The following is a 27,073-nucleotide window of genomic DNA, read 5'->3' as shown; positions in this document are numbered from 1 at the left end:
AATTGCATTAACTGCACAAATTGTACAGCATGTGTGTTTGAGCAATATGAAATGTGGGCACCTTGAAAAAAGAACAGGATAACAGCAATTGTTCAGGGAATACGAGAGATAACCTTAAACTCTGGCCGCGGGTGAGCTGGGCAGAACAGAGCCATATTTCTCTTCTTTCAAAAGCAAATGGGAGAAATATCACTGAATTCTTTTTCTCAGCATGGAACGTCCCTGAGAAAGAGAATGCGCACCTAGGGGTAGGTCTCTGAACTGGCCCCCCAGGGGCGTACCTGTCTCTTATGGTCGAGATTGCAGAGGTGAGATAGTCTCCAGTCTCCCATAGCGCTCCCAGGCTTATTAGGAAGAGGAAATTCCTGCCTAATAAATTTTGGTCAGACCGGTTGATCTCAAAACCCTGTCTCCTGATAAGATGTTATCAATGACAATGGTGCCCGAAACTTCATTAGCAATTTTAATTTCACCTCGGTCCTGTGGTCCTGTGATCTCACCCTGCCTCCACTTGCCTTATGATATTCTATTACTCTGTTAAGTACTTGATGTCTGTCACCCACACCTATTCACACATTCCCTCCCCTTTTGAAAATCCCTAATAAAAACTTGCTGGTTTTTGTGGCTTGTGGGGCATCACGGATCCTACCAACGTGTGATGTCTCCCCTGGACACCCAGCTTTAAAATTTCTCTCTTTTGTACTCTGTCCTTTTATTTCTCAAGCCAGCCGACGCTTAGGAAAATAGAAAAGAACCTACGTGATTTTCCGGGGCAGGTCCCCCAAAACAAAATTATTAAGTATAAAGTTTAGAACTAAATTGCAGCAACATTCTAGGTAGGTGATAATTCATTATTATCATATTATAATGGCATGGCCCGAGAATTCTCATTTACTCCACAAGCCTGCCTAATGCACAGTTGAGCCAGCAGACCTCAGAGATGCAAGCCCATGATGCTTATTGGTGATTCAGTGAATGCTGGGAACCTGGGTCTGTATTTATATCAGCATTTCTTATTTCCAGATAGCCAGGTGGTCTGTCAGTACACTGTATGACTAGTTATTATCTCTTAATAAACGTAGACCTCTACAAATTGAAACTACTGATTTTGGTTTACTATATTTTCTTTTCTTTCTCTTTCTTTTTTTTTTTTTTAGACAAGGTCTCACTCTGGCCAGGCTGGAGTGCAGTGATGTGATCATAGCTCACTGTAGCCTTGAACTCCTGAGTTCAAGTGATTTTCCTGCCTCCAACCTCCCAAAGAGCTGGGATTACAGGTATGCGCCACCGTGCCTGGTCCTATCATTTTTTTTATGTGTACTTTTTATGATTAAAAAAAATAGGTGCCACCTTAAATTAAGATTCTAAAATTAAGAAAATATTTAGTTCTGAAATTGCATTATTCCTTTACTCATTTTTTATTAAGAAAGTTTTAGTCACATTGTAGAAGGATTATTTTCCAGTTTATAGAGCTAATAGATTTATTTTGCAACTACTGAGTACATAAAAAGGAACCCTGAAAGATCTGGAGAAGTGGTTTCCTTTTTATTTTATTTTTATTTATTTATTTTTTTCCATTGAGATATATTTATTTTAAACAAATTTCTCCTTGAAATGGTTTCCTTTTTAAAAACACTATACTGTATTGTGTTCTGGTGCTTGGAGTTTGGCTAACCATCTGAGTTAGGAAAAAGTATATGTGTATTCTAGGCCGGGCACGGTGGCTCACGCCTGTAATCCCAGCACTTTGGGAGACCGAGGTGGGCGGATCACGAGGTCAGGAGATTGAGACCATCCTGGCTAACACGCTGAAACCCCGTCTCTGCTAAAAATACAAAAAATTAGGCGGGCGTGGTGGCAGGCGCCTGTAGTGCCAGCTACTCGGGAGGCTGAGGCAGGAGAATGGCGTGAACCTGGGAGGCAGAGCTTGCAGTGAGCTGAGATCGCACCACTGCACTCTAGCCTGGGCGATGGAGCGAGACTCCATCTCAAAAACAAAACAAAACAAAAAAAAGTATATGTGTATTCTAATATACTATTCACTTGTTTGTCAGTAAAAGACGAATTTTAAAAATAAATACGGATAAAACCCAGATCAAAAATAAGGTGCTATGTAAATTGTCATAACAAAATTTCCACATAATACATTGTTTCATTAGATGCACTTTTATGCATCTGGCAATTTTGCTGAAATGGTCAATTACTTCTTTAGGTAAGATAGAGCTGAACACCCTCAAAGAATAATTTGGAATAATGATCCGTATGACTTTAACTTTTCCATGAATGAAAATTGCTAAAATGTCAAAGGACCATAAAGACCCGACTTATAAACTTTACCTTATATTGTTAAGGAAATCTGTCCAATTTATTTGTGGGTGCTATAGGACTTGGGATGGGGACGTGGAATATAGATTACCAAATGTCCTGTATCTGCATGTGTGACCCAGTTAGTTCACAGGACAGGCATTTATCAAATGCCTATTTTATCCTAGATTAGTTATTGGTGGTATCCAAATGAATAAGGTAAAAATTTGCTGTTTTTATTGGATTCACAGGCCATATTTAGGTAAGCTATATTACGTGGTATTTTTTCTTTTAAAGTGAAGAGATTGGAGCCATATTTGGGGCTAAGAGGCATTCAGAATACATCTATAATGTAGCAAATCTGGCCATTCTTGTGTTACGCTGTGCAGGTGAGAAACATGCACAGGGAAAAATGATAGAAGATTTAAAACACATTTGCACCGGTAAATTTCTATCCTTCTTACTAGAATAGAAAAAACATGGTAAATCTACATTCAACAATTTCATAATGGTCTAGAGTAAGACATCAAACATCCTATTAATTAATTCATCAATGATTTTAAATTCAGAGATGCGGCAAACATCACCAAGAACAGAGAAATGATGCCACAAGAGAGGAGAACTGAGTAAAAAAAGTAAAACTGAGTCTGGAATGAGGCAGCAAGCATTCATGAAGTTAGCTTGGTGCTCATGATAAAAGGCCTCTAAATTATTAAACACATAAATTATACTCAATAATATATGCATGGCAGAGAAGCACATACTGGGAAATGGAGATATTAAATGATACCTAAATCTAGTTATGTTTATGAAAACAGGTAAAGAAGAAAAGTAAGACCTGTGTATCTTGGCACCCAACTTATTAAGTCAAATTCTTACTCTAGGGTCAGGCATGGTGGCTCATGACTATAATCTCAGTGCTTAGGGAGGCCAAGTTGGGAAGATCACTTGAGGCTAGTCTGGACAACACAGCAAGACCCCATCTCTAATTTTTTTTTTAATTAGCTAGTCCTGGTGGCATGCACCTATCATCCTAGCTACTTAGGAGGCTGAGGCAGGAGGATTGCTTGAGCTCAGTAGTTTGAGGCTGCAGTGAGCTATGATCAGGCCACTGCTCCCCAGTCTTGGTGACCGAACAAGACCTGTCTCAAAAAAAAAAACAAAAATCTCCCTCTAAATAACATACACAATTCATTTAAAATTAATAGGATAAGGAGGTCTTTGTATTATACCATAAATGGAGTATTTAAAAAGACTTAGCTGTTATCTTTCTTGTAAGAGACACAGTTGGCCTTTACATTCCATGTGGGACAGCCTATGGGTTATGCATCAATTTTCTGTCTATGTTTAGTTGTTTTGACCTGAGATAAAAACTGGATTTTACTTGGCTTAGAAAATACAGGGGAACAGGGTGTCTTAATAGTCCTGCTGTGGTGCTCGTGGCTCTTTCTGTTCATTCCCTCCTGCTCCAGAGTGTTGAGCAGCTGGCTTTGCAGCTGTGAACAGGGTTTGGGACATCTCCCTATGGGGCAGACATAAATCTTGCCACAGGGATGCAGACAGAAGGTTTTTTTGTTTTTGTTTTCTGCTAGATTTTTCCATTGCAAGACTCTTGCTGGAACTGAAGGAGAAAACCATACTCACCAAAAAGTATTTACCCCTCCTTCACTAATGCATGTTCTTTGCCCCTTTCAAATTTCAGAAAGAGACCCTTTTAAGTTTTTTAAAGCAGTAATTCAATTAAGCGTTATTCCTTTACCCTTTTTGATCTATTGGTCTATAAACTACAAAATTGGCTTCTTCATCTTTGTTAAAGATTGCCTGCATTTAGTGTGACTAGAAATGCTGGTAGCAACCTACCTTGCCACCAAACAAGCTTCTGCCTTCAGCAGCTGGAACCAAACTTATGCCAGATGATGTTTGCTTTGATTTCCTTGTCATAACACCTATCCCCTTATGCTTGGATCTGCTCACACAATTTTTACTCCTGGAAGTGGCATTCCAAACTTGTAAAGATTAGAAGTAAACTCAGAAGTCTAGTCTAATTCCTATAATGGTGGAGTATAACTTTAATCTATCATTACACAATACTATAGGAAATACTTATAAAAGAGTAAACACAGTTCAAGATGGAGTAAAAGTGCTATGATATCAATTGTATAATTCTCAAAATTACTTAAACAGACGGAGTTCTGAGTGAGTGGCCTTTTCCTAAACAAGAAGAAGATAATGGGAAGTCAATACTAATTTAACTTTGCCTTCATTACTCATACTCAGATTGTTTATTGCTGAACTGAGTCTAATATAATGACATCCATCCACTGGATGGTAATTATATCTTAAATGAAATAGTGAAAATTCTAAGGACTCCAAGAATGGCATGGCAATAATTCATTCTGCATATAATTATTTTCCTTGTTTAGACTTGTTGAGTCTGATCACCTAGAGAAGAAACGCAGAAATAGTTGTTGTTAAGGCACTAATATTGTTACTCTGCTCTGTCAGGTGCGTTGTAGAAGACAAGAACTCAAAGGTGGCCTGGTTGAACCGTTCTGGCATCATTTTTGCTGGACATGACAAGTGGTCTCTGGACCCACGGGTTGAGCTGGAGAAACGCCATTCTCTGGAATACAGCCTCCGAATCCAGAAGGTGGATGTCTATGATGAGGGTTCCTACACTTGCTCAGTTCAGACACAGCATGAGCCCAAGACCTCCCAAGTTTACTTGATCGTACAAGGTAAGGAAAGTGTGGGATAGAAGGGTGGTAAGAAAGAGGTGGGAGTTGCAGAATAATAATGTACAAAATATTTGCAGAATCCTTCCTGAAAAGAAATATTCCCAAAGATGCTATTGGACTTAAGTATCGATTTTCTGTCTAAAAAGACCCTTAAAATGAGAGGACCAAAAACAATATAGAGAGTATACTCCTGTTACTGAGAGCCAGTAACATTGGTGAGAATGTTTTCACCTAGCCCTGAGTGTGAAAACACACGGCAAAAGCCACAGCTGTTGGAACAATGTAAATCAGGGATACCAGAACACACAGAATGCCTGGGGCCATATGAAGTACACTTTTCCACCCTATTAGGTACCAGATGCTTTGCTGAGTTTAAGAAAGTTTGGGTTTATCTGTCCTCACCCTGAAGATTAGCACTAATTCTCTTTTTTGTGATAGCAAAGTTCTTCTGAAAAAATAAAATTTTCCAGAGGACTTTTTATTTTTTCAGCTGTTCAGGTTTCTATGTAGTTTGTATCTCTACTTAATGACAAGTTACTGGTGATGAAATCCAGTGACAAAGATCTGCAAAGTAATTGGGGACAATTTGCTTCTAGATTGGGGGTTCTAAGGGCACATCTGAGTCATAGTTTTACAGGATAAAAACCTTAAATGGCACTCACATACCCCCAAACTGTTGCTCAATTGGGTTTCTTTCGCCATAATTGCAGAATGAGAACAAAGCTGATCAGCTGCACAATTTTATTGCAAGTGCAGCCCAACCACCAGCAGTTTCAGTGTATCTATCAGGAAAGATCTAAGCACTAACAAACATTAGGTCTGTGTTCATGTATTCTTGATTTATAATTCTATGTAAATTTAATGCAAATTAGGCATGGCCCTAGGGCTCCTGTCAAGGTTCCAATGCAGTCAGTGGTGTGGAAAAGTTTAACTGTAGCTTCTATTAATGTGTTATGGAATTGATTATTGTAGTGTTTAAATTATTGCTCTCCCAACTCCTCTGATTAATAGATTGAAACTGGAATAAAATACATCAGAGACTGCCTGGTGCAGGGGTGCTTTAGTCGTGTGGCCTCTATTTTGGTCCATTTGCAATGGCTGACAGCTTCATTTTATTGCTTGTAAAGGCATGTCTACTAGCTTGCAAAGTTCCAATCACAGTCAAAGCATAGGATGCTTTTCTTGTAGCTTAGTAGAGAGTACTTAAGCTCCATTACAAGAAAGACACCAGGGTATGGATCTTAGGCAACCTATTTAAATTTGTAAACATAACTAGAAATATGTAAATATGCCAATGGGTTAATTTACCAACTCCCTCAAAACAAATACAAGCACACATTTATTCACAAACACACACACACACACATCAAAACATAAGAAAAAATTCTACTAAATTCAATGGCAGAAGGAGGAGAGATAACTAGTTTACTTAGGATCACTTAGAACAGATTTTACCTACTGACCAGTTATTCAGATTATCTCGTGATTTTTCTTCTTTGATTTCTGATGTAAGATTGTTTATTCATGTATTTCTTTATAATGGGTTATGCTTGAAAAAAACTGATTGATTATATTGTGATATTTCTACACAATTTTAGTAGCTTTATGGACTTTGATGTCACTAAAAAGCCACTAGAGACCGTAACTAGAAATTGTGTATTATCCTATACTGAATAAATTTGACAATCTGAGCACTATATCCCTTGGTTTCTAGATGAGCAAATAGAAGTTCATTAAATTTAGGTTACTTGCTCAAAGTCACAAGACAGTTCAGGGAATAGTTGAGTGCCAAGCAGATCTGTGAATCTAAAGCACTTTCCACTGGAATGGAGTTTTTTGTTTTTTTGGGTTTTTTTTTTTTTTTTTTGCCATGATTTTAAAGACTAATTTAAGGATTCATAGTTAAGAATTTATATTTAAGTCTGAGCTCTTAGCACCAAATGCCCAATGTTCCTCTTTTTTTTTTTCTTATTTACCTTTGTACTCTTAAGCTACAAACATGACCATCTCACAAGGGTTAGAACTAAAATTATGTTAGATACTGCATGTACCTTCCTGACATGGCAGTGCCAATGAAATTAAATTTAACTTAAGGGATGGAGAAGTGCCAAGTCCTGTTTATCTACTATCTCATTTAATTCTAATAATATTACTTTTAGGTAGATGTTTCTCACTTTATTTTATATATATGCAAAAGCTTGAAGTTCAGAGACAGGAAGGAGTCTGCCAAAGGCTTTCTGTTGGCTTAGGACAGGGTTTCAAACCCATGTTTGTCTGATTCAAGATACTATTGTATTTGTTTTGACAGAAAAAATCAACAACAAAGCTTGTACTTACAAGGGGGATAAAGAAAGCATGGTATCTTCCTTGAGCCTGAGTCGCCAAGGGGAATTTTTGGACAATTACATACATATTAGATAATTTGATCTCAAGCACCAGATGGCTGAATCACTTCCCCTTGGGCATTCAGCCTTGTGCCCATCAGAGGTTCCATCCATTCACACTGTTCCCATTTATTTCTATTCCGTTCTTCAGCTCTCTATTGTTTTCACCACATCAAAGATACTAACTCTAGGAATGGCTGACATCTCCCTTTTTCCTAACCTCACAGCACCTTTCTTTAGACTCTAAGACACTTTTGATTTTTTATGTCCTGCCATGATCATCCGCCATGGTTTCTGCAAATTCAGTTCAACTAATCATTATGTAAATACTGTATTCCTTTTCCTTACACAATGGTGAGGCCAACCTGAGCTCAAAGGTGCTATGAGATATCACCAAAGAATAGCAGTTTAGAAGGTGGGCTCTGCAGAGTTGCATTGCTTGATTCAAATCTGTTTTCATTCTTGCTATTTAAATACACTTTGGGGGTAAACCACTTAATTTCTCTAAGGCTCAGTTTTGTCATATGAAAAATATACATAAAACTAATATTTTAAGTCCTCCTAAATTTATTGTAAGGATTAAATTAGATGATCTATGTAAACCTCTAGTCCAGTGTCTGGAGATCATGTTTTCTCACCCAGTAGGTTGATGATGATGTTGATAACAATGCTGTTGATGATGATGGCAAATACCATGATGTTGCTGGTGCTCCAGTATTTCCATAAAACTCACTCCTGTCCTAAGGTGCTACCCAGAATCTAACAGACGCTTTCACTCGTTGCCTATTATCTTTGCAGTAGGCTCCTTCAGTTTTTATTTTGGGTCCCTCTAGCCCATTTTTTTCAGCTGTCCTTTTCCTTAACATCTAGTCTTCAGCTTTACTTCCTTAGGATTCTAGAGAGCTTCTTTTTTTAAAAAAATTATTTTAGGTTTGGAGGTACATAGATAAACACGTCAGAGGGGTTTGTTGTACATAGGGTTACATCACTCAGGTATTAAGCTTAGTACCCAATAGTTATCTTTTCTTATCCTCTCTCTCCTCCCACCCTCCACCCTCGAATAAACCCTAGTGTCTGTTGTTTCCTTCTTTGTGTTCATAAGTTCTTATCATTTAGCTCCCACTTATAAGTGAGAACCTGTGGTATTTGGTTTTCTGTTCCTGCATTAGTTTACTAGGGATGATAGCCTACAGCCCCACCTACATTCCTGCAAAAGACATGATCTTGTTCTTTTTTATGGCTGCATAATATTTCATGGTGTATATATACCACATTTTCTTTATCCAGTCTGTCATTGATAGGCACTTAGGTTGATTCCATGTTTTTGCTATTCTGAACAGTGCTGCAACGAACATTTGCAGAATTCTACCATAGAGAGCTTCTTAAACTAGCATTTCTAGATGTGATTCTTGTATAGGCTGAAGCAAAGTCAACATTTTGGCTTACTATGCTTGTCAAAATGCAGATTCCAGAGAACCACATCCAGAACAATGGAATCAGAATTTATAAAAATGGGAATTAAACTTCTGAATCATTGTGCTCTGCAGGTGATTCAGATGCACACACACAAAAATCAAGAGCTACTACTCTAAGGATCTAAGCAATCAGTGAGAAGGATTTACTCTCCCTGCTTGTTCATTTTCTTGTATGACATTGAATCAAATTATATATAAAACTCTACAGAGCAAGTACTAGAGCCTTATAATAGTAAATCATATAAAATATCTGTAGACTCATCAAAAACATAGATTAATCTCATGTGCTTGAGCCCCGGGAATACTGGCTCCAAAAACTAGGGTATTTGTTTTAAATGTTACATTAAAAACCTTCATGTGTATATGAATACAAAGGAAATCCTCACATGACAACATTTTTAAAACGAGAATCTTATTTTTAAATATCCCATTCACCATATTTTACAGCGCATCTTTTATCGTATTTTCAATTTACGTACTGCCTAATTGTTAAGTTGGTACCAATAATAGAGTGGTCATTTTTATGTTAAATCTTTTGCTCCCATTTTTATGCTATTCTAATTTGGCTAATGTTGTTTTCAAAATGGCCTAATCTGCAAATACTAAAATTGGAGATAATTTTTTTTAACATTTTGAAGTTTTAAAATGTATTTCTAAATAAAGATTGAAATTTCACTATCGTACTAAATAGAATCCCATACATTTTTCTCAGCACTGTGATTCAAATCACACACATGGCTTGTCGGACTTTATCCATTAGTTGCCAGGATTGCATAATTATGTTATATAAAATAATATAATTGTGAAAAAATATGAGAGTGGGACTCCTTATAAGACCAACATGTTTGGTGTGTGTTTTTTAAAATCTCCACATTTAAAAAGCCTCATTTCCTGTATCTCATTAATCCTAGAAAATATATAAATCTAAAATGGCTTAAAATTGTAATGTCTCTAGATGCCCTTTAAATTTAATAATTGAAAACTTAAATATTAGGAAACCCAACCTCTTTTTTTTTTTGAGACAGAGTCTTACTCTGTCGCCAGGCTGGAGTGCAGTGGCACTGTCTTGGCTCACTGCAACCTCTGCTTCCCAGGTTCAAGCAATTCTCCTGCCTCAGCCTCCCAAGTAGCTGGGACTACAGGCGCATGCCATCATGCCTGCCTAATTTTTAGTAGAGATGAGGTTTCATCATGTTGGCCAGGATGGTCTCCATCTCTTGACCTTGTGATCCACCCGCCTCGGCCTCCCAAAGTGCTGGGATTACAGGCATGAGCCACCTCACCGGCCCCCAATTTACATTTTTAGTGATTAGTCTAGAGCTTATTGTTTCTAGGATTTAAATTTTTAGAAGCACGTTTTGCAATTCTGTTAACCATTCCAAATGCTGACCAAAATCTGTTACCCAGAACTCCAAGACGGTATCTCATTTTTCTCTCAGAATCGCTCTCCTTTCCTTCTGTTACTTTCTTCTTTCTTCCTTCACTCCCATCCTTCTTCCTTCCCTTTCTTAATAAACATCATGTTGCATTGATTATTCTTTCAACAGTTATACATTGCCTATAAAATTTTATTCAAAAGTTTAGCCTATAGCTCCTTTTTAAATTTTAAGGCATTCTAATAAAATAAGAATTGGAAGTCTTAGATTTGTTCTTAGTGTGAATTTTGTTGATTATTGAGAATCTTAGTGATTAACTGGAATTTTCTCATTTGAATTTTATATGCTGAAGTCTACTAATTTTTCTACTCTTCAGCTTAATTTTTCAGACAATAGCCTCTTGATTGGCTGTTAACAGGTCAGGTTCAGACTTGAAAGACTTCACTATTCACATCAGCAACCAGACAGCTAATGAAAGGGAAGAACTGAAACTTTTTAGTTAAGATGGTTAGCAATATTGCCTCATGCAGTTTTAACTTGATATTCTTCCCTGTAGAAAGGATTTCAAGTTTTATCTAAACCAATCCCATCCAAGCATAATTAATTACTATCTCCAAACCCTTTTTATATACCTGTAGTCCATCTTTTAGTTATTAAATTATATAACCTATATACATCCACATACTTTCTAATCTAAACTGCTTTTGTCCTTCCTTCTTCAAAGGAGAGAAAATAAGGGAAAAGAGAAAAAGTTATCTTAGTACCAATAGTGGGACGAGAGTTGGCTCAGTGTGAAAATATAGACTTCATGAAAGAAAAAGAAAGTTACTTGAAAACAGAGATTAACTAATATTCACCTATACTTAAATCTTGGATCATTGAATCTATGAAGATTTTAATGCCTTATGGGGAGAATTTTGAGAGTTATTAGGAAGATGTGGAGGTAGAGATTTATTTCTTATTATATCTGCCTCTGCTAAATATCGTAACTACATCCGGTCTATGGCAAGTTATTTTTACTTGAATTTATGCAATATCATATGTGGCTATTCACACATGATCTGGTTTTTACACAGATATTTAATCTTAAGTATTAAAATAAGGATATCTACCCTTTCAAATATGTTTAAATAGTACCATAAGCCACTATAAATTATCATTATCTGTAGCATTTGTGTTTTCTACACATTACCTTAAAAATGTACTCTTAAAAATATTAAAGGCAATTTTTTGAATTTATGTATTTAAAAAGTCAAGAAAGATGGCATATATATATTTAATATATAGTTATTTCTATTGTTTTCAGTTTGCTACAAATAGGCAACTTTTTTTTTTGACAAAACTCTTCTGTATGACATGGGTTGTCTTTATAATGTTTCCAGTCCTAAGTCTGCCTGAGTGAAAAACAATTTAAGTATACAAAATACAATAAGGCTTCTTTCATTCTTTTTTTTTTTTTTTTTTTTTTTTTTTTTTTTTGAGACGGAGTCTCACTCTGTTGCCCGGGCTGGAGGGCAGTGGCCTGATTCTCCAGGGTTCAAGCGATTCTCCTGCCTCAGCCTCCCGAGTAGCTGGGACTACAGGCGTGCGCCACCATGCCCGACTAATTTTCGTATTTTTAGTAGAGACAGGGGTTTCACTATGTTTGCCAGTGACCAACTACTGACCTCGTGATCCGCCCGCCTCGGCCTCCCAATGTGCTGGGATTACAGGCATAAGCCACCGCGTTTAGCCAGCTTCTTTCATTCTTATTAGTTAAAAAGCTATTAGACAGGCTGAAGTGTTGTGGAAGAGCAGCCCAATCTGTACCAAGGCCTGAAGAAGAAAGCATTCTGAGTGAGGAGGCATCTCCGAAGGGCCAGGCCCACCCAAGAGAGCAGCTGAAGGCAAAAACATCTGGGAAAGTTGGGACCTTGGCTACATTGAAGAGAATTGAGGAAGTAAATAAAAATATTGCGGATAATGATAAAAAGTTTCTTATTGTTGGAGAAGAGAGTATAAATGTGGACAGGGAGAAAGCTAAAATGAACCTTGTGATGTTGGATGAAATTGAAGTTATTAATGATCATTAAGTTTTAATAGAAGAGAGAGAGAGAAAGAGAGAGAGAGAAATGTGTACATATATTTCCTAACCCTGCCCTTCCCCACTAAGAGGCCCTGGAGCACTGACACCCCAGTAGCAATTCATATACCTAATACTTAGCATCTTCATGTTGGTTTTAAAATATAACTATTCACTAAAAGGAAGGGTTACTTGGAGAAACAGCCGGTACCAGGACTGGGGCAAGGAAGGAACAATATAACTTGGAGCATCTCTTGGGCCAGGAAGTAAGAATGTACTCAAAAAAATGACGAGTCATGCCAAAAGTACACGGAAGCCAGCTTGAGAGAGACTTTCACCAGCCAAGTATAGGACAATTTGGGTATTGAAAGAAATAATTACAATATATTATAATTCTGATATAAATTAAGCACTATTTATTAAGTAAAGAGGATAGGGCCGGGTGCAGTGGCTCACGCCTGTAATCCCAGCACTCTGGGAGGCCAAGGCGGGTGGATCACAAGGTCAGGAGATCAAGACCATCCTGGCTAACACGGTGAAACCCCATCTCTACTAAAAATACAAAAAACTTAGCCGGGTGTTGGTGGCGGGCGCCTGTAGTCCCAGCTACTCGGGAGGCTGAGGCAGGAGAATGGAGTGAACCCGGGAGGCGGAGCTTGGAGTGAACCCGGGAGGCGGAGCTTGCAGTGAGCCCAGATCAGGCCACTGCGCTCCAGCCTGGGCAACAGAGCGAGACTCCTTCTCAAAAATAAAAAATAAAATAAAATAAATAAATAAATAAAGAGGATATAAAGCCCTTTTGTATTATAGAATGCTAACTAATAGAAGGAATGATGGAATTTTAAAAATATTATTTGGCAACCATCACAGAAATAATTAATTCCAGCAAGAAATATCAATGGATACTAAAACTTGCAAGTGAAAATGAAATAAGGAATAATGTTAAAGTAGCTCCCACAAATATTTGTTAAATACAAAGAGAGAAAAGACTAATTAAAAAAGTAGTACAACCTGACACAATATTAATCAAGTGATCAAAGTTAACACTACTAGTAACGGGACAAATTGGCATCATTTGCCAAAAGATAAGAGGCAATGAGCTAAACACACATCACTTCTGTGAAATATTTCCTAGAACCTGAGTCTAATAATAGGACGACATTGGGCACACACAAATTAAAGGACATTCTATAGAAAGACTGGCCTCTAATCTTCATAAATGTCTAGGTTATAAAAGTCAAGAGAGACTGAAGAACTGCCCAAGATTGAAGGAGATAAGAGAGAAATGACAACTGGGTATACTATGTGACCTTTTTCTAGACAAGGCATGATGCAGCAATTGACAAAACTTAAGTAGAGTCTGGGTGAAGGATACATGGGAACTATTTGTATTATTCTTATAACTTTTCATTAAACTTGAAATTATTTCAAAGTGAAAGTGAAATACAATAATACTTAAGGCAATAATACTTAAGGCAGGTATTAAGATTAAAACCTGTGAATAAAGTAAAAAATTATATTAAATATTAAATACAGCATAATTAAGCAGGTTTTTTCAAGCATAATCCATTATAAAGAAATGTATGAATAAAATATACTTCATTAAAAAGTCAACAGACAAAAATCATGAGATAATCCCATGAGGAACAAAATACATAGGATATAGTTTAACTTCTATTCTTGATGTGTTTAAAATACTCTGAAATTTAGTGAGCTAAGTATAGATGATTTATTTCTTAACATGAAAAAGATGGGTAATTAAAGTCAGGACTAATGCAAGCATACCAACAATCATTATTATTACGTAACATTAGTTTAGGGGCTATAGTCAATGCAATGAAACAAGATAATAAAATACAATGGTTTCAATATGGGAAAGGAGGAAATAAATTTATCAATATTTCCAGCTAATATGATTAACTAGAAAAACACTTATAAATTAATAAGCAAATATATTAACAATATTTAACAATACAAATATATTAACAATACTAACAAATATATTAATTTGTATTAACATACAATATATTAAGAATACTAACAATAGTTTGGTAACTTGTGCATTTATCTGAAGAAATATATTAAATCAATAGTTTCTATATATAGTTATAATAAACACATAAAATATACTAAAAATGGTCATTCACAAAGCTGCAAAAATATAAGAACATTTAAGAATAAATTAAATAAACAATGGAGAGAACATAAATGCAAAAATTGAAAGGATGAAAGAACTGGCTTTTTTGTTTGTTTGCTTGTTTGGGTATTTTTTGCTGTTGTTTTACAATAGAATGAAATAATTCTTGAATGGCAACACAAATATCATTAAAGATGTAAAGATGTTTAAAATGAAAATATAATGATCCCCAAGGTAAATTGAATTTTTTATGTATCTAAAAATTACTTTGGAGCTTTTGAAACTGAAATTACACCAGATTTATCAAATTAATTATGAAGAATGGACAGGCATAAATAACCAACTTTAAAAAATAATTATTGGCCTGGTGTGGTGGCTCATGCCTGTAATCCCAGCACTTTGGGAGGCTGAGGTGGGCAGATCATGAGGTCATGAGATTGAGACCATCCTGGCTAACACAGTGAAACCCCGTCTCTACTAAAAATACAAAAAATTAGCTGGGCGTGGTGGCGGGCTCCTATAGTCCCAGCTACTTGGGAGGCTGAGGCAGGAGAATGGTGTGAACCCGGGAGGTGGAGGTTGCAGTGAGCCGAGACCGCGCCACTGCACTCCAGCCTGGGTGACAGAGCGAGACTCCATCTCAAATAAAAAAAAAAAAAAGTTATTATTTTATTGGGAAGAAAGACTTCTACAGCTAGAAAACTACATCTGCAAAACATATTTAAAAACCATCAAGTCAGTGTATCTAAATGAAAGGCTCAAAACTCTACCACATATGGTCATGTCACATATGATGCAGGTTTAACATAATGGAGAAAGTGTCATTATTCAACAAATGGTTTTGAATGAATTAATTTTTTTAAAAATTGTATTTTTACTGAACAGCCATGTATGAAAATTAACACCACATCTCTTAAAGATTTAAAAGTAAAAAGTAAAGAAAAAGACTAGAAAGAATTATCAATAAATGTCTCTCCAATGGAGTGTGGAAGGCTGTCTTAGCATAAAAGTAAATGAAAAGTATAGAAAACAAATTTGGCTAAACATATATAAATATATAAAATTAAAAGACTCTAGAGGCTGGGTGCCTGGCTCACACTTGTAATCCCAACACTTTGGGAGGCTGAGGTGAGCGGATCACCTGAGGTCAGGAGTTCGAGACCAGCCTGGCCAACATGGTGAAACCCCATCTCTACTAAAAATACAAAAATTAGCCAGGTGTGGTGGCGTGGGCCTGTAGTCCCAGCTACTTGGGAAGCTGAGGCAGGAGATCACTTGAACCCACAAAGCGGAGGTTGCAGTGAGCCAAGATTGTGCCACTGCACTCCAGCCTGGGTGACAGAGCGAGACTCCATCTAAAAAAAAAAAAGCGATAAAGTGATTTAAAAACAAAATAAAAAAGTAGATAAAGCTTTAATGCCATTGGCATATGAATAGATTACAACAGATTAATGAAGACAATTTTTAAAAAATGAAAAAAGGCCAGGTGCTGTGGCTCATGCCTGTAATCCCAGCACTTTGGGAGGCTGAGGCGGGCGGATCATGAGGTCAGGAAATCAAGACCAGCCTGGCCAACATAGTGAAACCCCATCTCTACTAAAAATACAAGAAATTAGCCAAGAGTGGTGGCACGTGCCTGTAGTCCCAGCTACTTGGGAGGCTGACGCAAGAGAATTGCTTGAACCCTAGAGGTGGAGGTTGCAGTGAGCTGAGATTGGCCACTGCACTCCAGCCTGGGCAACAGAGCAAGACTCTCTCTCAAAAAAAAAAATAAAAAATGGCTGGGTGCAGTGGCTCATACCTGTAATCCCAGCACCTTGAGAGGCCAAGATGGGCAGATCACCAGAGGTCGGGATTTCAAGACCAGCTTAACCAACATGGAGAAACCCCATGTCTCTATTAAAAATACAAAATTTGCCAGAGGTGGTGGCACATGCCTGTAATTCCAGCTACTCAGGAGGCTGAGAATCACTTGAACCCGGGTGGTGGAGGTTGCGGTGAGCCGAGATCGCACCATTGCACTCCAGCCTGGGCAACAAGAGTGAAACTCATCTCAAAAAAAAAAAAAAAAAAAAAAGAATAAAGAAAATATGACTAAACTTTGTCAAAGACATAAATTGCCAATTTACAAAAGGACACATGGAAATGGCAAACATGGAAAATTATTAAAACCTCACTAATAATCAAGGAAATGCAAAGTAAAACAGCAATAAATTGTTATTTTTAAAACTAGTGATACTAGGAAAGGGTTAACAAAATGAGGATAGCCAGAGTTGACCAGTTAGTAGGAAAACTGACACTTTTATATCTCCCTGTTGAGAGTGTAAATTAATGGAAACTTTCCCTGGGGTAATGTAGGGATATCTATCAAAGTTTTAAAATATATATATGTATCATTTGACTCAGTAATTCCACTTCTGTGTGTATAGAAATAAAACAATCTGAAATACAAATGGTTTTGGGCAAAGTGGTCATTACAGAATTATTTTTTTTAAAAAAATTATGGAAAATGTCATAAATATTCAGACTAAGGAATTGGATAGTTAAGTTAATGTCATTTCATGAGAAATACTATTATAATGAACATTATAGTGGCTGCCCAGCATTCAAACCTCCTCCCTGTTTTGGGGGATTTTCCTCCTTGTCAATATGGTTGGGAGGCAGACACCACCCAGTATAAATGCTGAAATAAAATCCAGGCATCCTCAAAACTGAGGCTTCAGCATGAGATCCAGGCTTTAAGATTCCAGTGCACCTACCTTAGAATTAGAATTTTTAATAGATATTATTGATACAAGGAACTCAAAACCAAGGAGAATCTATTCAGGTAATTGGTGGCACTTGTACCAGTGAGCTTATATGGAAATGGTTGTATCATTGATGTTTCAGTAAGGCCTGGACCCAGGGCCACATTGGTGGTGGTGAGAGCTATGGCATTCTTGTTCAGATTCAACAGCAGTCATGCCCTCTTTATATGATTTTTTGGCATAATTCTTATTTTAGACTCTTCCCAGTGATGTGGGTTGCAATGATTTCCTTTTCTACATAAGACAGCCAAATATTATTTTTTCTATTTTTTCCAAATAAAAACACTGAGTTATACAACTAAGCATACAGTAACTATCATGTTTTATGAAACATTTTAATAAATGATGAAAATATTTGCAATATATGGTTAAATGAAGTAGTAGCATGGTCTCAGTCCAAAAGCTTCTTAAGCTGATTAGCAACTTCAGTAAAGTCTCAGGATACAAAATTGATATGCAAAAGTCACTAGCATTCCAACAAGGGAAGTGAAGGACCTCTTCAAGGAGAACTACAAAACACTGCTCAAGGAAATCAGAGAGGACACAAACAAATGGAAAAGTATTCCATGTTCGTGGATAGAATCAATATTGTGAAAATGGCCACACTGCCCAAAGTAATTTATAGATTAAATGCTATTCCCGTTAAACTACCATTGACAGAATTAGAAAAAAACTATTTTAAAATTCATATGGAACCAAAAAAAAAGAGCCCAAATAGCCAAGACAATCCTAAGCAAAAAGGATAAAGCTGGAGGCATCACACTATCCAACCTATCCAACTTCAAACTATAGTACAAAGCCACAGTAACCACAACAGCATGGTAATGGTACAAATACAGACACATAGAGCAATGGAACAGAAAAAGAACTCGGAAATAGGACCACACACCTACAGCCATCTGATCTTTGACAAACCTGACAAAAACAAGCAATGGAGAAAGGATTCCCTATTTAATAAATGGTTCTAGGAGAACTGGTTAGCCATATGCAGAAAATTGAAATTGGACCACTTCCTTACAGTTTATAAAAAAATTAACTCAGGATGGATTGAAGACTAAAATGTGAAACCCACAATTATAAAAACTCTAGAAGAAAAGCAAGGCAATACCATTTCAGGACATAGGCAGAAGCAAAGATTTTATGATGAAAATGCCAAAAGCAATTGCAACAAGAGCAAGCATTGACAAATAGGATCTAATTAAACTAAAGTGCTTCTGCACAGAAAAAGAAACTATCATCAGAGTAAACAGACAATCTACAGAATGGGATTAAAATCTTGCAATCTATCCATTTGACAAAGGTCTAATATTCAGAGTCTACAAGGAACTTAATTTTACAAAAAAAAAAAAAAAACCACAAACAACCCCTTCAAAAAGTAAGCAAATAGCAATAAAAGATACTTCTCAAAAGAAAACATTTATGCAGTCAACAAACATGAAAAAAAGCTCAACATCACTGATCATTAGATAAATACAAATCAAAACCACAATGAAATACCATCTCACACCAGTCAAAATGGCAATTATTAAAAAGTCAAGAAACTTAACAGTTGCTAGGGAGGTTGTAGAGGAAAAGGAAAACTTTTACACTGTTGGGGTGAGTATAAATTAGTTCAATCACTGTGAAAGTGTGGCAATTCCTCAAAGATCTAGAAGCAGAAATATCATTCGACCCAGCAATCTCATTACTGGGTATATACCTGAAGGAATATAAATCATTCTATTATAAAGATACATGCACTCATATGTTCATTGCAAGACTATTCACAATAGGAAAGACATAGAATCAACCCAAATGCCCATCAGTGATAGACTGGATAAAGAAAATATGCTGGCGGGGCGCGGTGGCTCACGCCTGTAATCCCAGCACTTTGGGAGGCCGAGGTGGGTGGATCACAAGGTCAAGAGATCGAGACCATCCTGGCTAACACGGTGAAACCCCATCTCTACTGAAAATACAAAAAATTAGCTGGGCATGGTGGCAGGTGCCTGTAGTCCCAGATACTCAGGAGGCTGAGGAAGGAGAATGGCATGAACCCGGGAGGCAGAGCTTGCAGTGAGCCGAGATCGCACCACTGCACTCCAGCCTGGGTGACAGAGCAAGACTCCATCTCAAAAAAAAAAAAAAAAAAAAAAAAGCTACATATACCCCATGGAATACTATGCAGCCACAAAAAGGAATGAGATCATGTCTTTTGCAGGGACATGAATGGACCTGGAAGCTGTTATCCTCAGCAAACTAATGCAGTAACAGAAAACCATACACTGCATGTTCTCACTTGTAAGTGGGAGCTGAATGATGAAAACATATGGACACTTGAGGGGAAACAACACACACTGGGGCCTGTTAGTTGGGGTCAGGGAGAAGGAGAGCATCAGAAAGAATAGCTAATGGATGCTGAGCTTAATACCTTGGTGATGGGTTGATCTGTGCAGCAAATCACCATGGCACTCGTTTACCTATGTAACAAACCTGCACATCCTGCCAGTGTACCCTAGAACTTAAAATAAAAGTTGAAGAAAAAAATGAAGTGGTAGTTTACAAAACAGTGAAATATGTAACCTCAATTTTACCAACAATGGTCAATATATCATATGTACTCATACCTCCACTGGAAAAAAAGAATAAAATATAACAACATATTTTTTACAGTTTTTTGGGGAGAAGGGTGTTGGCTTTACAGGTAGAAATTTATATTATTTAGTTTATAAATTGGTGTGTGTTTGTGTGTTGTACCTGGAGAACAGCTCAAGAAGAATTGTTAAAAAAAAAACCCTCATGATTATTAAGAGGATAACCTTTCAGAAAACTATTCAGAGAGTGAAAGTTGTTGTGATGCCCTTTTCCCCCTTTTATATTTCTTTTTATTTTTTCTTCTTTAGCCCTCCATCATTTCTTCACCTGAGTGTTCATACTCTTCTTTTTTTCTTTACGCAAACTCACAAAATCATCTATGCTAAAGTGATTAGGCCCCAAGTTTTTAAGTTATTACACCTCATGTAGGTACATTATTTTATTTTTATTTATTTATTTATTATTTATTTATTTATTTATTTTGAGATGGAGTTTCATTCTTGTTGCCCAGGCTGGAGTGCAATGGTGCAATCTTGGCTCACTGCAACCTCCACCTCCAGGGTTCAAGCGATTCTCCTGCCTCAGCCTCCCTAGTAGCTGGGATTACAGGCGTGTGACACCACGCCCAGCTAATTTTGTATTTTTAGTAGAGATGGGGTTTCTCCATGTTGGTCAAGCTGGTCTCGAACTCCCCACCTCAGGTGATCCGCCCGCCTTGGCCTCCCAAAGTTGTGGGATTACAGGCGTGAGCCACCGTGCCCGGCAGGTACATTATTTTTAAAAGAGATATCATAAAGATAATGCTGCCTGCACAGTCACACACAAGTCTCAGGGAGGAGGAACAAAGGCAAAGATTTTGTGTGGGTAGGACCTTGTCAATCTCCTCAACTCAAGTAAAATTGCAGAATAAACAATTTCCTGCATAAAATTTCTGATTTAAATTTTAAAAAAGAACACTTAAATCAGGACCTCCTGGATGCTCCTTTAACCATTTACTGACATAATTTGCCTGTCCAGCCAAGCTAGAGCTTATAGTCTGACATTTCAGTGTCCACTTTACTGGTATCCAGAATTCTTATTCGATCTTATCTTGTTTTGATCTCTTCTGTCTCTAACCACGAGCAACTCTAATAATTCTCTTTTCCCCTTTATTTAAAGGGTGTTAAATATTCCTAGAAAATTGGATATAATAACATTTTGCTGTGTACCTTATAAAGTCCTGCTAATCTCAGTTGAGTAAGCTTTCAGTAAGTCTCTCCACTCATCACTTGCTGATTTTTAACTCAGTTGCCTATCTTATTGTGTTCCATATCCTCTACTTTAGCCTCCCAGTGTCCCTCCCTTTTTAAAGAGCCAGCCTTCTTATGTCATTCTCTTTGACCTCTATTTAAGCACACTATGAATAATTCCCTTTTTTTGCATTTCCTTTTCTCTTTATTTCCTGAAATAATGCAATATTCTCATGTTCCTTCCATTTCACAGATTGTGTCAACTTGATCTCCTTTAGTTGTGTGATCTTCATATTCCTATATGTTTCATCAGAGCTGTCCTTGCTTTGCTGTCCTTGCTTCTCCTTCCCTTTCCGATTTTGTCCATTGATGACTTCATCTTTAACGGTAACATCTATATAGTTTGATTCCAAGTCTTCATTGCCAGCCTTTCCCTTTATTTTTCTGAATTCTAGCCCAGAAATACCTTATGAGCATTTCTGTCTATCAGCCACTTCACTTTTATTATACTAAAAAAAAATTAATCTTTGCCTCCAAAATATCTCTTGTTTCTTTCTGATGTCCCTATTTCTGATAATGGCACAATTGATCTCCCTGAAAGCAGAGTTATTTCTAACATCTCCATTCCATTTATCTCTTCTTTTCAGTCAGTGATAACATGTTTGTGAACTGTGCCTTCTTACCTTCTCTAACATAGACCCTCATTACCTCTTTCCCACATTTCTTTTTTCCTGAGGAAAGTGGTATCTCTCACACCCACCTTTCTGTATTCTAAACTGTCCTAAACATTCCTACAAGATATTTATGACATATAGCTCTGTCATTTTCATTTCCTGTCTTAAAAATCTTTCGGCTGCTAACAATAGTGATAGCCTGCTCATACGTAAGAGTCTGACCCGGAATGAGTCCAAACGTTGTTCCAAATTTACTTCTTTGTATGTGCATAATTTATATCCTTGATAATCAAAGTCTTCCCCCAAATTGTGAAGGTAGAGTTAGCCACACATGGAGTGTGAGAAGGATTGCAGGCAGAACTAGGACATGTGGAAAGGGCCTGGCCAGTGAGCTGAAATGTGGTAAGAAGGGGCAGATAGAAAACAAGAGGAGGCTGATGAGGTACCCAGAAACTTGCAGGCCTGTTAGGGTGCGTGTTTTGTGTTTTTTCTTTTTTGGTGGGTATGGATATTCTAAGTGTAATAGAAACTGACTGAAGGTTTTATGCAGAGGAGTAACAGTGAGTTCCCATTGAAGTTTTAAACATATCACCAAGCATAGTTTATGTAAAGGGATATCTTGATCATGGCTTATTTGATCTTGCTATCCACAAGCAAGTTCTTTCTCTCTAATATGGGAAGCAAATTTACTTCTCTCTTAAAACACATCACATTCCACTTTATAACATAGCTGTTTCATTACACACCTTATTTCCTCTACTAGTGCAAGCTCCCAGAGTGTACAGAATGTGCCTTGTTTCTCTTTGAAACCACACAGAACTTCACAAAATACTTGGTAATGAATGAATATCTTACTTTCTAACATTAACATTCAAGTTCACAGGAGAGGATGCAATCATATATAGAATGTTGAGATAGTTGATGAAAATCTTAGTCTTTATTCATTATGATTCTTCATCACTCTACCTTTGTGTAGATGAAGCAAATCTTTGTAATTATCTAGATATTGTTCACTCTATCTTTGAAACAGCAATAAATCTTATCGACCCATTTACAAGGCTGTAATAAACATTGCCCAACTGATAATCATTGAGTACTTTTTCTAAAGAAAATACATCAGTTTTCTCTCCTAGTATTTGTTATATTAAATTTGAGAAATAACTTATTTTTTTTTTTACCACATATCCAGTCAGAAGACCCAAAGCAGGCCTACAGGTTAGCAAAAAATGAGAGCATTTTAAATTGTTCCAAGGAAGAAGAATAGGAATGGATATAACTTTTCTGAATGCAGATTGGTTGTTGAACAGATAATGATTTATAGCACATTTAAAATTACTCTTCTGGATGGAATGGTTTATAGAGGGGGGAAATGGGATTGTTCTTTAATATCCTGAAGCATGTGAAAACCTATGCAACTTTCATTGATCTGCTCTCTGCTGGATAACACTGCTATTTAAAATCGATGACATATTTACTTCTCTCAGAATGCTTCCATGGTTATAAACCATTATTTGTTGTTTGTTGAGAAGTAAATTTCTTATTCATCCCCTCATTAAATTGGAGTTTCCATAGACTTTGGGGTACCTTAGGTTTATCAGTATTCAGCTTATTTTTTCATACTCCTTCCCATTCCATTTCCATTTCATAACCATTTGTGATAACTTGAGGGTCAATAGTTTTCAATAGTGTCTGAAAAACAAATTAACAAACTGTTAAATTCTGCACACTGCTCATCAAGCATGTATCGGCAAAACCTTTCCTAATAATTATTTAATAAAGATAAATATAACATTAATTTGATGCTTTTGTTTTGTTTTGGGGGATGCAGACTTTTAAAAAAAAACAACAGCAAGATACAGAAAGGTGTACATCAAGAGATGAACTCTCCTGTATCAGACAGTCATATCAAGTTTTACAGGAGCTTATTTCATCACCTTAAAATAATGTTCTTTAACGGAGTTAAAAAGGGGAGAAAACCTGTTCAAGAATGCCGCCCAGCCAAATGGCCCATGATTGATGGGGCAGCAACAACCAGGGGGTATTTGCCAGTTCACCAGTGCCAAGTCCTCAGAGTGAGTTTGCTGCTTGTGACAGCTGGTGTTCTCTAGTGGAAGGCTGTTTCTGTATACATCTATGATTTGCATATTTATATACCTCGGCTGCTGTATGAGGTCCACATTTCACAGCAGTGTGTATAAGCTGTGCAGCCTTACTGCTTGAGTGCCTCTAGGCATGAGATGGTAGAATTGGTTTGAGTAAAATGAGAATTTTAGGTTTTTGTGTTTTGCAGAGTAGCCAGTAATGCCACATTTTTGTTCATCTCTCTCTTCATCAACTTCAGTAATATTTTTGAGTCATCTATATGCATGGGCTACCATTTGAAGCAGACACATTATATGCTCTCTAGGAGGGTACAAGCTCAGATACTAAGGCATCATAGGAATATAGAAAGAAAGACATTAAACGAATATATTTAGTCAAGTTGAAGCCTGAAGTGAGAATTGTGGGATTTGCACATTGAAGGGAGTTACTGATGTTTTTCCTTAAGTTGGGGAGAACTTAAGAAGGTAAGAACTGCTCTGCTAAGTCAGATAAATGAACTTCTAAGCTGAGGCTTCTCTTTCTAAATAGTAATATCACAGGGATTCTGTAACAAATGAGATTTCCACAGTTGTTTGAAATATCAAATATAGAATACTTATTTGCAAAAAAAAAATGGGGGCAGGCACATTGGATAAAAAGAACATGAAGAATGTAGCTTAAAGGAAATAGGAGTTGGATAAATAAACAATAAATATTTGGAAATAAAGTGGTCTTAGGAACAGTGACAGTGGTTGGTGAACAGGAAAAGATCTATTAGGGTGGAGGTGTCATATAAAGAACTTAGAGGTGGTTGAGAATCTTAGCCTTTATTTGCTGTGAGATTGCAAATTTCTTAAGGTCAACTGAGGATGTTAATTTAGTAAATATGATGGGTGGGGTCTTCAAATGGAAAATATAATCTGAAGCAAGATGTTTGCAAAGGCAGTTTCCAGAAAGTGGCGGTATCAGAAAAAAAGGTAACCAGGTTAGAATTCTAATGAGTGAAGAGGATGGGGTAATTTTTCAACAAATGAAGACTATAATATCTGACAGAAATATTTCAGTTTTGTGTGAAGAACAATAAAGAGTTTACAAGTGAAGTGAAGACGTCTTCTACACCTCATTCTTCTGTCATGACCTGGAGCATCAGGTGGCTGCTGATGCAGCAGCTCCTATCCTGAAGAACATTCTTGTCATAGACTGAATGTTTATGTCCTTGCTAAATTCATGTTAGAACTTTATCCCAGTGTGATACTATTTGGAAATGTGGTATTTGGGAAGTGATTAGGCTCGACCCTCACTTATGGGATTAGTGCCTCTGTAAAATAGGCCCCAGAGAGGTCCCTTTCCCCTTCCATACTCTGTGAGGACAAAGTGAAAAGTCAGCCATCTATGAACCAGGAAGTGGGTCCTCATCAGACACCAAACCTGTTGGCACCTTGATCTTTGACTTCTCGGTCTCCAGAATTGTGAGAAATAAGTTTCTGTTGTATAATTCACTGTCTATGGTATTTTGTTATAGCAGCCTGCATAAAGACACTACTGTATGTTCCAAACACTCATATTCATTATCTATAAACCTTATATAAACACATGAGTGTATATTATCATCCCTAGTGTAGATAAAATGGAAACAGAAAATAATAAATAACTATCCAAGTTCATACAACTGATATGTGCCAGTGTCATGATTTGAGCTCAGGTCTGTTGGATTCCACAAGTTATTTTAGTTTATTTGCTTGTTTGCCCGTTTTGCTAACATGCTGCTTCCTTAGACAGAGGAGGAATATAAACAAAAGGTAGTAAACAGTTCTCTTGGGCATATTTAATTTGAGTTGGCAAGGAAATAGCCATCTGGAGAAACTGCTGAGACAAAATACTTGCTGGGTTTGCTCCATGCATACCTGTGAAATGTGTGGTGTTAGATATTACAGTCCCTATTTTATAATTTAAGATCTTAAGAAATGGAGTGGATTATGATAACAAAACTAGTTTATGCTAAAAGTGCAGAAAGTAAAGATGATCCACATGACTAGTCTGTATTTATTCCAAGTATAGCCCTCTAGTACAGTACAGATCACTGGAAAAGCATTTTGAGTGTCTAGACAGCAAACAATAATTTTTCACAAATATCAACCAAATATAAAATCTAAAATATTATATATAGCTGCAAAAAACTAGAAATTGTCTTTGAGGCATTACTGTCTGATGAAATGATAAATATCATGAATGATATATAAATCTAACTGTTTTAAAATTACCAATTTCTCTTCTTATTTCACTTGGCATAAGCATGGTTCAGACCCACCTTCAGCATACTGCTCATACAGTCGGAGTAAACAGCTATTCGTAGAATCCTTTGCTAGCTCAGTCACAAATCCAAACTAAACGTTATCCATATGTTTACAGGAGACTTTTTTTGGGATATGTTATCTTCTAAGTAATATCTGACAAAGTGGCTACTGTTAAATTCCATTCATATGCATCAGGTAAATGTCCATCTGACAAAATCAATTCATACATGGTAAATAATTTTAAAAATATGATTATTATTATTTTATATTGCATTGAACTTCACATTTAGAGCTTTAGACTATGGACTTGCCAAAATGCCATATCTAGCCTTAATGTTTAGTACATAGTGGCTTAAGACCATAGGTTCTAAGGTCAGACCATATGAATTACATTCCAGTCTGACTCATTTACTAGTTGTGTGATACCATGCAAATTATATTACCTTTTGTGCTGGAGTTTCCTTTTCTATAAAGAATGCAACAGTAACAATCGTAGTTGTTTGTGTGTCTCTGTGTGTGTATGTAACCATTAAGAGAAACTGTAATCTAAAGTCTTTACCAGACTGCCTGATATAGTAGGTGCTCAATTTTTTATTAGGTATTATTATTGTTTTCATTTTAATTGTATCTGTTAATACTTTAAAAACATGTTAGTCACATATGGGCTATGCTTTACTGCTTTTTCACACTAAGAAAATTATTTTCAATAACTCATCAGACTGACTTTTTTTTTTTTTTTTTTTGAGACGGGGTCTCGCTCTGGAATGCAGTGGTGTGATCTTGGCTCACTGCAACTTCTGCTTCCCAGGTTCAAGTGATTCTCCTGCCTCAGCCTCCCGAGTAGCTGGGATTGCAGGCATCCACCACTATGCTTGTATTTTTAGTAGAGACGGGGTTTCACCATGTTGGTCAGGCTGGTCTCGAACTCCTGACCTTA

At 36.8% G+C, this 27,073-nt stretch overlaps 1 protein-coding gene across 2 annotated transcripts in view; it reads left to right on the top strand.

Annotated features, from left to right (window-relative positions):
* LSAMP (limbic system associated membrane protein) overlaps positions 1-27,073 on the top strand; it is a 630,015-nt gene that overhangs the window by 348,024 nt on the left and 254,918 nt on the right. For both annotated transcript variants that reach the window (XM_024928236.4, XM_034957145.3), the window contains exon 2: positions 4,810-5,042. In XM_024928236.4, coding sequence (XP_024784004.1) covers positions 4,810-5,042 — 233 coding nt within the window. The remainder of the gene's footprint in view (positions 1-4,809; positions 5,043-27,073) is intronic.

The sequence above is a fragment of the Pan paniscus genome, chromosome 2 (genome assembly GCF_029289425.2).
Source record: "Pan paniscus chromosome 2, NHGRI_mPanPan1-v2.0_pri, whole genome shotgun sequence".
Taxonomy (NCBI): Eukaryota; Metazoa; Chordata; class Mammalia; order Primates; family Hominidae; genus Pan; species Pan paniscus.
This window is presented reverse-complemented; position numbering and strand designations above follow the sequence as displayed.